At 53.9% G+C, this 14,047-nt stretch overlaps 1 protein-coding gene across 6 annotated transcripts in view; it reads right to left on the bottom strand.

Moving 5' to 3' along the window:
* Positions 1–7,172: 7,172 nt before the first annotated feature.
* The window catches only part of CATSPER3 (cation channel sperm associated 3), a 34,951-nt gene continuing 28,076 nt past the window's right edge, over positions 7,173–14,047 (bottom strand). For 2 of the 6 annotated variants that reach the window (XM_069592080.1, XM_069592082.1), the window contains 6 exons: positions 12,687–12,926; positions 10,740–10,922; positions 9,879–10,019; positions 9,406–9,525; positions 8,197–8,354; positions 7,173–7,369 (listed from right to left, as the gene is read on the bottom strand). In XM_069592080.1, coding sequence (XP_069448181.1) covers positions 7,264–7,369; positions 8,197–8,354; positions 9,406–9,525; positions 9,879–10,019; positions 10,740–10,922; positions 12,687–12,926 — 948 coding nt within the window. In that variant the 3' untranslated portion in view covers positions 7,173–7,263. The remainder of the gene's footprint in view (positions 7,370–8,196; positions 8,355–9,405; positions 9,526–9,878; positions 10,020–10,739; positions 10,923–12,686; positions 12,927–14,047) is intronic. The other 4 variants (XM_069592081.1, XM_069592083.1, XM_069592085.1 and 1 more) reach the window with 3 other exon arrangements.

Raw genomic sequence — 14,047 nt, 5'->3', positions numbered from 1 at the left:
ACCTGCCTGCCTGCTTCCTGGAGTCTGCTGGCAGGGTTTGAAGGAACCATGGATGTGACCAGTATGTAAGGCTTTCGGTTGGGCTGTGGCTTAAATTGTCCTGTATCATTTCACCAACTTCCCACCACTGGAGAATCTCTGAGTGGGAAAGCTCTTTCTTGGTCAACATGCCTAGCCTCCTCCCCATTAGATTCTTACTCAGTGCTCCTGCCAGCTGGCTGCACAGGGAAACATCTCACTCGATTTCACTGGGGACGATGGCCAGCACGCCTCAGCAGGTATGCTGCACTGCCCCCACATCCTCCACCAGGACAGGAGCTACCACTTGAGTGAGACGGCATCACCTTCTCGCCCTGAAGTCCATTTCCTTGGGGTCTGGGCAGCAAGGCACAGCGAGATCCCATCACAGGCCCAGCCCAGCCAACCTCCGGGGTGAGAGCCAGAGACCAGCAGGGTAAGAGTGTGGACTTTGGAGCTAGACAGGACCTGGGTTTGTCTATACCCAAGTGCAGCACTACCACTTGCTGCCACATAACCTCTGTAAGCCTCAGTTTCCTCATTTGCTCAATGGGAATAAATGTGAAAAGCTATGTGTAGTGTTTGGCACTGTGCCTGTGACATGCCAGGCTCAAAACACCTCCTGGTCTCTGCTGCCTGCTTTCTCCCTCCACACTGGGACTCTGAAGCTGACTGATGTCAGCTGGTCTATCACTGGGATCCAGGTAACCTCCAGCATAACTTCTCAGTTCACAGCCCTCCTCACCTGGTCCTAGAGGAATTAAGGTCTGATTTAAGGACAGGTATGAAAGTTCAAGGGTGAGAGGATGAAAAAGGAGCTATCAAGGCTAACCAGAGCAATCTGGGAAGGCTTCCTCTTAAAGGGGACCTGATGCTGAGTCATGATGGACAGGGCAATGGAAATGGGTGTGCAGGAGTGAAGGTGGGCTGGGCAAAGGGAAACCCTGGGAGATACGGGGAGAGGAAGCAGAGACAGAATAGAGGACATTTAAGTGCTTAGGTACAGGGCAGCAGGCTGTTCTCAGAGAGGAAGCAGGGATCAGAACAGGTCAGGTCACTGCCCTGCTTCCAGATTGCCAAGCCCAGGTCCTTAGGATCCTGCTTAGCATATGTCCCCAGTCTCCCCCGGCCCTTGCTTGCACTGCGGGCTGCAGCCACACCAGCTTCTTCCCTTTGTGTCTGCAGTTCTCTCTGCCTGGAATGCCCTTCCATCCAGCACAGGCAAAGCTGTGCATGCACACACATGCACACTCACACACATGCACACTGTTTAACATTTTTTCCTTTTATGTTTTTGCTACACCATGCATCATGTAGGATCTTAGTTCCCTGACCAGGGATTGAACCTGGGCCCTTGGCAGTGAGAGCATGGAACCCTAACTGCTGGACCACCAGGGAATTCCCAGAACTTTTTTCAAGATGAAAACTGTGTTGTTTTTTCTGATTACAAAGACATATTGATTCTTAAAATTCAAAAGGTTCAGAAAAGAGTGAGGACAAAGTCAAGACCACTGTCCCAGCACTAATATGATTATCCGTCCGGACATCACTCAGCATACACACATGTGCGTGTACATATGTTACCCACTCTCACTCACTGTTACATAAAAGACATATCACGTGTAACTTTAGAAGCCACTTTTTCAATCATATAATATCAAGAACATCTATTCTTATCAGCAAATCACTGTTTTAAGGGCCACATGTATGGACTCATACTAACTCAACCAGTCTCCTCACCAGTGGGAGCTGATTTCTTTTGCTGTGTTTCCATCACATCTCGGTGCATTGTCATTTGGCTCTTCAGGATAATTTCATAAGCAGAACTGTTGGGCCATAGGAACACACGAGCAAAATCTCATACACACTGCCTTCTGAGAAAGCCACACCTCTCTGCACTGCCAAAAGTGGACAGGGTACCATCTCTATGCCCTGGCCAAGACTAGGTTTTGTCTATCATATTTGCCACTTGAAAGGAACTATCTCACTGCCAGTGTGTGTGTGTGGTTTTATTTCCCCCTTTCCAAATGGTGCACGTATGGACAGTTCTGCACCTGGGTTTTTCCACCTGACACTTCTTTCACACCTTTTCCACTTGCTCATTTGTGAATCAGGTAAAAAGTCACTGATACAGGTCAAGAACCTCCCAAAGCACCCCCCTGGATGCCCACAGCTTCTCCACTTGCTGATGAGGTGTCAGAAGGCACAGGAGCAGGCAGAGGGCCAGAAAGGACTGACCACAGCATCACCACCTAGGAGGCAGCCTCCTGGGCCCGGGGCCGCTCTGCACAGCCCTGCCTGACAAGGCCGGCTCATCCTGCCTGCTGAGCTCATGCCTGCTCGGAGCGTCCCATCAGCCCAGCCAAGCCTCCCTGGGCCTGCCTGACTGGAACCCAGGGAAGGGTGATTTCTAAGCCAAACCCCTCTTCTGCCCAGGCTATAATTTCCTGATTAGGCACCACCGTCACCACCCATCCGCACACACTGATTGCTTCCTGCCACCCTTTCCATCCCTGGAGCTCCCAGGACTGCTAAGTCAGGACCCACTGGGCCAGCAGACTTCAGAGCCTCCACGAGGCAACAAGAAGGGGCCAGGAAACTGGCTAAATGAGGCTGGTCTGAGGGACCACCCCTCCTCCTCCCAGAGGCAGGCCCTGCTCAGGAGGGAATCATGGTTTGATTTTTAGAGTTCAGCAAATCGCTTTGATAAGAAAGAACAAGGCTGCTGTGAGACTGCAGAGGGGGCCATGTATGATCTGTGTTCAGATACTGACTCTGCCTCCCAATGATGATCTCACCAAGTAACAGTCTTTCTGAGTGTTGTTTGCCCACTTGTAAGATGAGAATAACATTTCCCTAGAGGATTGTTGCACAGTATCATAGCAGAGTGGTTAGAGCCAGAAATGCTTGGTTCTTCCCTCTTAGTTATACAGCCTTGGGTACATTGCCTCTGTGAACCTCAGTTTTGCCACCTGTTTAATGGGAATAATGAAAGTGCCTAAGCGTTGTTATGAGATTCAAATCATGAATGTCAAAGTATTTGAAACAGAACTACTGATAAAAACAGAAGGTGGTATTTTCCACTGTCAACAGAGAGAATAGGTCACACCTCTGGAGCCTCGGCTGGACCTCTGCTTGGACTCTTCCTTCACTGGTCCAGCAGCATGTTTTGAAGAGTCTTTTCAGCTCACGCCCCAATCCTAGACATCGAGGCCCCAGTGGGGAAGGAGGAAGTCAAGGGGCAGTCGTGCTCTCAGGATCCTGAACTGGGGCAATGGGGGGGCCTCTGCTGTGAGAGGTCATTGTCTCATTACCAGATTACAAAAGTTGGGGGTCAACCTAAGAATTTTACAGCAGACTTTTCATCCCTCATTGGCCTTTCATGCCTCCTTTTGAGACCTCAGTTTTACTTTACAGAAAGCCAGTCACACTTAGCGCCATTACCCTCAGAAGTACTTCATCGCAGCTGGGGGCTCAGTGGTGGTTTTTAAAGCCCTCTCAACGTATCCCAATTTTAGCCTAGGAGGTCCCTATGACAAATGGTCTTCTTATAAGGTAGGTCCCACGTAGTCAGATCTCTTCATGAGGCTCCGTTTTCCACAGACAAGGTTCAGCAACCGGAAATCATTCCTCAATAATTCCCATCACTCATGGGCTCTCTCCAGGAGTGTCCGTGGGGATCCAGTTCTCACCCAACGAGGATGCCTGCTGTCCCCACCTGTCCCCTTTCCATTCTCGCCCTCCAGCTGGGTCAGTCTCGGTTCAGAGCCTCTGACTCGTGGCCTCAGCTTTCACTTCCTTCTTCCTCCCTGTCCCAGCTCCTATCCTGTAGGTCTAGTGAGCCTCTCCCATTACCCTGCTTCTCCGCCATGGGGGAGAAGCCAGGAGCCGACCAAGGAAGCACCAACGCTCCCCTTTCCTTCCGGCTCTCCAGCCCTGCCTCTCCCATATCCCCAGGGCTCCAGTGCACCAAACCTCAGGTGAAATCAGAGCAAGAACTCGGGGAGGTGCAGCACGTGGCTGACCATGCACAGAGGACATTCTTGGTGCAGAGTGTAGGGCAGAGTGAGGTGAGCGCATGTTGGTAAATCTTACCCCGTTACACTGAGTGCCTTTCTCATTTCCCAACCCCTGTAACTAGAATCAACAATGATTACCTCTCCTTCCCCAATAGCCTAGTTAGGAATTCAGAGCCATCTTCTCCTGACCTGGTGAAGGGCAGTTTGTTTCAGGTGTCCCGTCTCACCCGCCATTTGGGGAAAACTTCAAGGTGTGCAGTTTCCAGCATCTCAGTATTGAGTTTTTAGGGACTGTTGGAATAAAGAGGAGCACTTATAGTCTCAGTCACTGCCTGGATTTCCATATTACAGAGACTGTTTCCTGCTGGTGGAATCAACAAGCAGTTAAAAAAAAAAAAAAACAAGCCGGCCACCTTCCAAACACCTCTAGCCTTGGATTCCATATTCCTTCCTACAAGAGCTGGGGGAGGGCCTGGGAGTGACCGGAAGACTTGAGCCCAGGTCCTGGGTATCCCACTGCAGCCCCAAACTACCCAGCTGGCAGGATGGAGATAGGCAAGCCATCTGGGGACAGCTCTGCCGGATCCCCGGGTAGGGTGGAGGTGGGTAGGAGGAGGGTCCTGCTTTCCACCACCAGGCCCGGGCAAGCAGAGCCACTTGTGCCCGAAGCAAATCAACTGAAAGCCTTGGCCAAGCCTGTTTGAGTTGGTGAGAACCCAAGTGGGAATTCCAATCTGCCAGTGTTTGCTCTGCAGGCAAATAGAGCCAAACAGAAATGCTGCTTGGGGACTTCACGCCAAATATCCACTGGCTTGTGCTGCCAGCAGTGCTGAGCCAGCCCTCTGCACATCACCCTCTCCCAGTTCCTGCTCTGTGAAAGCCTTCTGCTGGTGCCCTGCCAGGCAGAGTGCCCTTCTACACCGCAGCCCTGCGGCCCATGCCTGGGCTTCCCTCCTGGGCCCCAGGCCCTGAAGGTCCAACGGGCCATCTGGCCACCCTGCACCAGCTCCACCTGGAGGCCCATTCTCCCCGACTCCTAGGTTCCTGACCTCAGCTTCCTGCTTTCAGCTCCATACCTTCACCCCCTGGTACGGTGTCACTGGCCCTGTCCCACTCAGCCCCTGGCCAGGCCAGCCCACTGCAGCTGGCCACATAGCAGAGGCGGAGCTGACAGCCGGGAAGCACGGGCCATAGCTGACTGTGTCTTTTTATTTTTTTTAACACTCTCAGGTGCATTTTATTTGATCCTTATAGCGAGACGTGAGTTCAGTCCCTGGGTCAGGAAGATCCCCTGGAGGATGAAATTGCTACCCATTACTGTATTCTTGCCCGGAAAACCCCATGGACAGAGGAGCCTTGTGGCCTACAGTCCGTGGGGTCACGAAGAGTCAGACATGACTGAGCAACGAACACTATAGCTGAAGAGTTTTATCAGCCCATTTCTCAGACGAAATAGCTAAGGTTTCAAAAGACCAGACACCTTGCCCAAGGCCACCTGATTAAGGAACCCCTGCCTCCTGACTCTAAAACCGTGGTACTCACAAACTTGCCTCCCTGAGGAATTTTTGAAACCTTTTGTTCACCCACAGAGGCCTGCATGTTTCCTTGTGAAAGCAGGGGAGGTGTTTTCACGTTCCCCCAAGCAACACTGGCACATCCAGAGTGGAGAGCTGGCAACATCTGCCTTGTCCCAGCCCTAAATCAGAGCCACTGCCTGAGGCCGGCACGCTGGGCTGTCTGGGCTGTACCACTAGAGGCCCCCTAGAAGCCCCAAACCTGGAGTCACCCCCTTCACTGCTAGGCACTGGAGGCATCCCTCGCTTACTTCGGGGCCCCCTCCATGGCACAGAGTTCTCTCCAGTCCGGGAAGGGGCGAGGCCATGCTTCCTGCCCTCGGAGGGCTCTCCCGCGGCACGGCGCTGGGCCTCATGCTCCAGAGCAGTCCTCAGCAGCTTCGCACGATGCTCAGTTTGGTCCTGAGCGTGAACATCTGCAGATGGAAACGATTTGAGGATCTCAGAGGACACATGCTCTCCACAGTCAAGCAATTACTGTCACTTCCTCAGGGACATTTCTTCTCAGCCATTCTAGGCAACCATAGGAACCAAGAGGGCCAGGAGGAGACTGTGGCTTTCTCATCACGGAACCCCCAGCACAACTCAGGAAACAGCAGTAAAGGCTTCCGCAGGCCCTTGTCTTCCTCTGGCTTCAGGGGTGCCATCATCCAGGCCTGGAGCTCACGGACCCGCCATGGGACTTTGTCCAGCCATTCTCAATTCTATGTGTTTTTCTACTTATCAGCCTCCCCAGGGTGGGCCTGGGCCTTTCTGTACCCAGCAATAGAAGCTGGTCTCCCACCCTAGCCCGACCCAGAACTCACCACTTATCCAAGAAGAGGGCCCTGCCAAGCTGACAGGCCTCAAGAACACTCCCCAGAAACAAGAGCAGAGCAGGCACTGATGGACCTCTGGTCTGGCCAGATGGGAGCAAGGGGTGCCAGCCACCATCCCACCCCACCCCCACTACCTGGGCCTTCAGATGGCTCCAACACTGGTGGGCCAGGGCCTTGCCGACTGCGGGACTCATCTGGCCAGGGATGACACGGAAAGGGCTGCCTTTTGAGTAAAGGGTTCTAACTAAGGGAAGGGAGCAGCCCAAATGCCTGATGCTGCCACTCTTCTGGGGCACCGCTATCACCGTGAGCCTCAGGAAGAGCAGAGCAGAATTCCAGAGAGAGCCCTCCATGGCACTGCATGCAGAGAGAGAGCTGTAACCCTGTAAGCACGCGGTGCCCACACGGGCGAGCCAGCAGAGCTTCCTGGGCCAGTGGGGCCTCACCAGGTCACAGGAGCCATGCGCTCTCACGGGGCTGTGGGAGGCCCTTCTCAGTCCAGGGTCCAGGTGGCTTTCCCAGGAGCCCAGCGGGACCTGGCTGCGGGGCCGAGGGAAGGGAGAGCCAGCGTGGCCCCCAGGTGTGGCCCCTGGCAGGGTGAGCCTTGAGCTCCTCTCTCCCCACTCCTCATTCCCAAGGCCTCGCTGTGTCATGTGAGGAGGAATCAGACTTCATGGGCACCGACTCGGGTCAGCTCCCAAAGATGGACAGATGTCACGATCACAGCAGCAGCCACACAGAGGTCAACTCAGAAAACATGTGTTTAATGGGGGGCGGTGGGGGGAGGCGGGTCACAGCCTGAGAGGCCCATGGTGGCCGGGTGCCCACATCCAGCTACTTCTCATCGACCTTCTCCGAGGACTGGGACTGCTTCTTCTGGGGCAAGTCTTCAAGCATGAGGCTCAGCACGTGCACGATCTCATAGTACAGCTCCTGAAGCCTGGGAATCGAGGAGGAGGGCCTTAGCTCACAGTGGGCTCCACTCCACCTGGCCCTGCCCACTGCACACTCGCACCTGCATGTCCACCATACCTGGCAGGTGTGGGTCAGGAAAGAGCAGGGACCTGAGAACCAGACTGGGCTGGGTGGGAAGGCCAGGTTGGCCAGGGTCCCTGGGCTTCGGGAGGAAGTTATCTTACTGCCCATGTTAGGTTGGAGATAGCAGACTCCTGGGCTCTGAGTGAAGTGACTGCCTGAGGGTTGCCTGGACACTGCCAGATCTACTCTTGGGCCAACACCAGGCACTCCTAGACCCCCTCCAGTCTACAAAGCCCTCCAGGGGGCTTCTGCTGAGACATCAGGCTAACTGTGCCCCTCTTCTTCCTGCAGTAATGGCCAGTGTGACCCCAGCTAACTCACACTGAGCACAGCCCCGGGCTTCACACACACTGCTTTCCTAGTGTCAGTCCTTCCTGTGACAGGTGGGAAAGGGACAAAGACTTGGCCAGAGTCACACAGGAAGCAGTAACAGAAGCACGTCAGGAGCTTCAGCTTCTGACTTGCAGCCAGAGGTCTTTCCTCTGCCCCACTGAGAAGGGCTTGGTGAGGTGCTCTTGGAGAATCAAAGGAAGCAATGTTTAAAAACAGGTCAGTTTTTTAAACTGAGGAGGACCAATGGGCTGTGCTCCCCCCACCAGCAACAGACCTGCCCATACAGCAGCCCAGCCCCTGCACACCCCCCAAGAAAGACCTGGCTCTGCCTTCCCTGCACATCAGCCAGCACCCCACCAGGGCCCATGGGCCAGGGTCAGCGGAGCTGGGACTGACTTGTAGATGGTAGCATCCTGGTTGTCCAGGGTGGACAAGTAGATGTCAATGAAGGGCAGGCTAGTGCCAAAATCATCCAAGACCATGGGGTCAGTGTGCCGTAAAGTCTTCTTAAACTTCTCCACCAGTTCAGTGAAACTCTTGTGGTCAAGATCTTTCTAGAGAGAGGAGCATAAACAGAGCAAGACGATGAGAGTCTTGCTACACGAAGACCCGGGGACCCTCCACAAGGAACGCAGGCAGAGGCCTGACCCTGGCCCCAAGATGAGTCCTGAGTACAAGCACAGGTCACCCCAACCCCTTCTGGGCCTGGACCCCACTGCCTGGGGTCACCTGGTGAGCCACTATGAGGACAGGTGACACGGAAGGAACTGGGATAGCCTGAGCACGGCTCAGCATTTCACCCTGTTGTGGACAAGTCTCAGGCACACAAACCAGGGGGATGTCTCCACCTCGGAGAGGAGGCTGAGGAGAGAGGCACTGGCCTCATGGGGAGAAAGGGGTAGTGGTTCAGGACCTGGCTGGGCACTCCAGGCAGCTCAGAGGACTTCAGCCCTCACAGCTGTATCATGCTTGACAGAACATCTCCAGCCCATTGAGCTCATTCTTGTTCCAGTTTAGAAAAACTGAGGTTAGTACCACCTGTCAGGGCCTCTGTGACCTCCCCCGCTCAGCGAATGGGAATGGAGCCTGCCTGGCACCCAGTGAATCCTTGGGAACAAGACTGCTCCAGGCCAGTGGCCCAGCAATGGAGTGTTGTCCATGAAGGAGGGAAATGTTAGCGCTTCCCTCGTGGCTAAGATGGTAAAGAATCTGCCTGCAATTCAGGAGACCTGGGTTCAATCCCTGGGTCAGGAAGATTCCCTGGAGAAGGAAATGACAACCCACTCCAGTTTGCTTGCCTGGGAAATCGCATGGACAGAGGAGCCTGGTGGGCTCCTCAATGGCCCACAATGGAGTGTTGCCCATGAAGGAGGGAACTAGTATGATCACAACACTCAACACTTGAAGAGGTCCAGAGAAAATACAAATAGGTAGAGAACACAGTCTGACTCTGAGAACTAGAGAGGGGTGGGCAGCCGACTCTCCAAATGCACAGATGCCTAAGGCCACCCGCCTGCCACCCCAGCCCCCAGGCCCGTCTTCCTGACCATTCCTTCAGCCCTGACTGCCCCTCTGCTTGTCTGCCTGCCCACGGAGACAGCCTACCTGGGCCTGCATCAGCTTGCCAACCTCTTCCTGCTGCCGCTTCAAAATCACTTGCTTCTCTTCCATGAGGTTCATGCGTCTCTCCAGCATCAGCTCCTGCTCAAACTTTTTGATGGAGTCCTAGAGGGCAGGAGGATGGAGGTAAGATGCAGGGCTATCCCTGTGCACTGTCCCCACCTCCCTCTTCCCCAGTCTCCCACTGCCACTCAGGCCCCTCAGCAGGAGGACCCCCTCACAGGGCCAGCCCCCAACTCAAGCTGCCCGCTGCAGCTGCAATGACCTCCCAAGTACCTGTCCTGCTGGCCACCATCATGAGGGAGGGCTCAGGGAGAAGGGTTGTGCCGGCATAGAGATGGGCCCACCTGGCCCCCTCCCTTCCACTTTCGGAGAAAGACGGCTCAGAGATGATCCACCTGCCACACTTAACCAACAACCACCCCGCCGCCCCGCCAGTCCTTCAAGCGCCACCTCACCTCCGTGTGGATGATCATCACACCCACAAACATGCTGAGGAAGACAAAGGAGGCAAGCAAGATGAAGATGATGGTGAACGAACGGCTCAGAATCAAATTCCGGGCATCCAGCTGCTCCTGCAGGTCTGTCCAGCCATCGACCTGTGCAGGCAGGGCAAGTGCCAAGGCTCAGGGGGCAGGGCTCCTGCTCACCTGCCCTAGGGGAGCCCTGGCCCTACTGAGGAGCAGGCTGGCCCTTCTTCCACATCAGCCCCTCCACATCACACCCCCTAATCCACCAACTCCAGTGCATACAGGCTGGCCTGGAGATGCAGGGCACCACTGGGTGTGGGCACTTCTGGCCAATGTGCCCTAAGGGCTCTTCTCCAAAAGGCCTTCCAGCCTTCCCCAAGAGACACTGCCCCTCTGCCAGGCCCTCCTTTGGAAAAGACCTCAGTCTTGCCAGAACCCAATAGAATCTAGACTTTGAGACTCAGGTTTTGCAGACGTATTCTGCATGGATTTGTGACAGCCTATTCCCCAAAAGGCTTCGTGATGTGGGTTTTCCTTCTAAATTACACTTCAATTAGGATGAATTATCTTTTGAGAACTTTTAAAAAGTTCTGCCACCCCGTGGGGCAAATAAGAATGCGGTAGGGAGTCACAAGATTAGAGTCAGTGATGGACTCTTGGCTAGGGTACTGGCCTGTGCCTAGTCCTGGGAGGCCATTCCTCAGCTTCCCCCCAACCCCAGCTAAGTGTCTGAGTGTGGGAAAGACCCCAAGTGAGGCCCAGCATGTCCACACGCTCGCACCAGCTGCCAGTCCCCTTTCAAGGCCCCTGCCTGCCCCCGACCCCCGCCACTATTCCCAAACATGGTACCGTGGCCAAGCTGAAGAGGGTGAAGAAGGCCAAAGCCAGGTTCCCCCAGTTATTCATGTCACCCCCCTCTGGAAGTCCAAACAGGCAGAAGCCCAGGATGGCGAAGATGTACATTAGGATGAAGAACAGGATAAGCACGGAGGCCACGGTGTAGGCTGTCTGCCCCATGGCAGTGATGAGTGTCTACAAGGCAGAGACACAAGGGCTAGGTCAGGCTGCCGGCCGGGCTGGGCTCAGAGGACAGCGGTTCAGCCTGTCCCAACCATAGCTGCCCCAGTACCTGATGCCTTGCCTAGCACATGGTAGATGCTCCATTAATGGTTGAATGAACGAGTGGGAACAGTGTCCAGATTGAGGGCGGGAGCAATCTAACAGTGGTTCACCAGGGCACGGCCTCCACGCTCAGTCACCCATGGGGGGATCGCCTGTGTTGCCCCAGGGCCCGGGTAGTTGCCCCATCAGCACCCCTGAGCACTCTACTGGAACCCAGCCTGCCTCTGTTCATCCCAGGGTGTCCTGCTCCTGCTCCTCAGCTGAGGGCCAGCCCTGAATGCTCTTCCAGGTCCAGGAGGAGCAGGGGAGCCACCTTGGAAACAGGAATGAAGAGGGCTCAGAGGAGTGGGGCTTCCCAGGTTTTCTGGGCCCCATCTCACAGGCAGGTCTTCATCTTGTGATCTCAGTCTTCGTCCATGACATGGGTGTTGGTCTTATCTCCCACGCCTCATCGTTCGTTCTCCCTGCCCTGGAGTCTTGCATATACATGTTCAGCTACCTAGATCTGTCCCTGATACCTTGTCAAGGTAGGGAGATGTTCCTATTTCAAGATGCAGGATCAGAAGCTCAGAGAAACAAAATGTCTCATCCACAGTCACATTGTGATACACCGGCAGGGCTGGAACCCACTCTCCAGCCCCTTGCATTGTGCCACCATTGTCAACTGCAAAAATTCTTTTTTTCTAAGCCAATAAACTATTAACATAGAAAAGGAGGTACTGGTAGAGCTGGGACCCAAGACAGTGAAGTTCTGACAGTTCGAGGTGAAGTGTGAAGCAGAGAGACAGCCAAGGAGCACCAGGGCTGATCTGCATGCAGACCAGTCTGGCAGCTGCCTGCAGGAATAAATGCCCACCCCACACCTCCCTCCTCTCCTCGGAGAAAGAAAACCAGTGTTTGGGGATTCATTCCAAAAGAACTGAGATGTTTAAAAAAAAAAATGCTGCCTCCACTCCTGCAAGAGAAACAGAACTTCTTTCCCAAGATTGCCAAGATTAAAGAGGTAAGAAGTCACAAAGAACGCGCCAATGGGATGCAGCGTGTAGGTGAGGTCTGCACGGTCAATAGGTCCAAAAAAGCCCCTTCCCGGAGAAGCGTGGGCCTGAGCAGAGCCCGGGCAAACACACTGGGCCCAGGACGAGCGCCTGAGGGCGTGCTTGGGCCACCTCTGAAGTGCGCTCTGACACCACTGAGCCAAGTAAAGACCGGCCACCAGCAGGAGCAGGACTTCCAGAGCTTCCTGAACAAGTCATGAGACCCTCCCCTCAAGAGAAGCTGCAGACTTTTAGTTTTCTGGGGGAAGACGTGAGCGGCCAGAGCCATCAAAGAGCTGGAGGCTCCTGGGCACATACTCCAAAGGGTCTGGACCATAAGAAAAGCAGTCACTCTGCAGCACGGGAGAGAGGGAAAGAGGAGATGGGCTCGAGTCAGAAGAGCTTTCAAAGCTCAGCTCCAGTGTCTAACTGCTGAGTGACTGTGGGTCTCAGTTTCCTCCTCTGTAAAACATGGCTAACACCTTTCCTAGAATCGTCTGAGGGGGAAATGAGATAAAACAGGTAAAGATCAACCTCCCACACAAGAGGACTCAACCACCGTAGGAGAGAAACGGAAGTACCATTTCATCGGGGCCCTATCGCCCGCACTCGCAGAGCCGTAGCACTCCAGGCCACTCACCCGGATGCCGCGGCTGTAGGTGATAAGCTTGAGGATGCGCAGGGACTGCACACCGTCGGCGATGTTGAGGTAGGGGTAGTGCTTGCCCTTGATCTTGCGGAGACTGTAGGGGATGAAGATGATGATGATAATGACCACATCGAGCAGGTTGTAGCCATCCTTCCAGTAGTTGACGGGGTCCACGTAGAGTTTCATGCAGAACTCAGAGCTATAGATGGACACAAAGATGAGCTCTGAGACCTGCAGGGTGGCAAGGGTGGCAGGGTCAGACCAAGCTGCACACCTTCCCCCGCCTGGGCCACCCAACGAGGGGCATGTGTTGGCAGGGGCAGGATGCTCCTAAGTCAGCCACAGGACAGAGAAACCCAGGCAGAGTCCCGGACACACAGTGGACACAGCATGCCTGATTCCCTTCTCCTTCTGAGTCTTCCCTACCCTGTGGCCTCGACCCAGAGAGCTTGGGAATGATTGACAGTCAGAATGACTATCGAGGCCCAGTGGGAAGTATACATCAGGCAACACGGAAGGAAGGCTCCCAAAGAGAAGATTCCAACAGCCTTCTGGCCAACTTTAATACCCAGATGAACAGAGATGAACTACTCACACATCTACTTATATTTACTCTATTATCACACCTACTTAAAATCAGTTAACTAATCTGCTTCTGAAGAATATTCTGCTTATTTTCAACTGTTACACCTTATGAAACAACCTTATTCAAATTCTTCTTATGTATGAACAATTCCAGGGGATTTTATTTTACCAAAACGCACTTTTTGAGGCATCTAAGTTTTTTCTTATCGTAAAGAAACACAACAATGAATGAGACAGAAAATGTCCAGCCCCTATGAAACTGACAGTCTAGTAGGAGAAACAGAAATGAAGGTTTAGACAAATACATATATACACCATCACACAGGAAGGAAAGTGAAATGGCCACAAGGGAGAAAGGGACTGGTCAGGTGGGGAGGGGCGGTCATGACAGCTACTTAGAAAAGGTGCAGAGTGGAGGCCTTGCTAAAGCCAGGAATGCAGCCATAACAAAATCTAGGAGAATACTTCCCAGGGGCGTGCACAAGCGTCCTAAAGTGAGAAAGGAACAGCAGCGCCAGAGTGGCTGGAACAGAAAGGGGCAAGCAGAGCAGGAGATGAAGGTGGAGAGGCCAACTGTGTACGGAGGGCCTGGCAGGCCTGGGGAAGGCTGTGAACTTCAACCTCAGCCTTGGAGCTTGAGCAAGGAAGTGATGTGAACTGATTTACAGTTTTAAGAGATCTCCATGGAAATGACAGTGTGGGGAAGCTGGCGGGAATAGCGACTGGGAGGCAAGTTAGGATGGAGATGATAGACAGTAGAAGAATTC

Source organism: Ovis canadensis, chromosome 5, assembly GCF_042477335.2.
Source record: "Ovis canadensis isolate MfBH-ARS-UI-01 breed Bighorn chromosome 5, ARS-UI_OviCan_v2, whole genome shotgun sequence".
NCBI classification, from domain to species: Eukaryota; Metazoa; Chordata; class Mammalia; order Artiodactyla; family Bovidae; genus Ovis; species Ovis canadensis.
The sequence above is the reverse complement of the archived record's forward strand: the minus strand, read 5'-3'. Positions and strand labels throughout refer to the sequence as shown.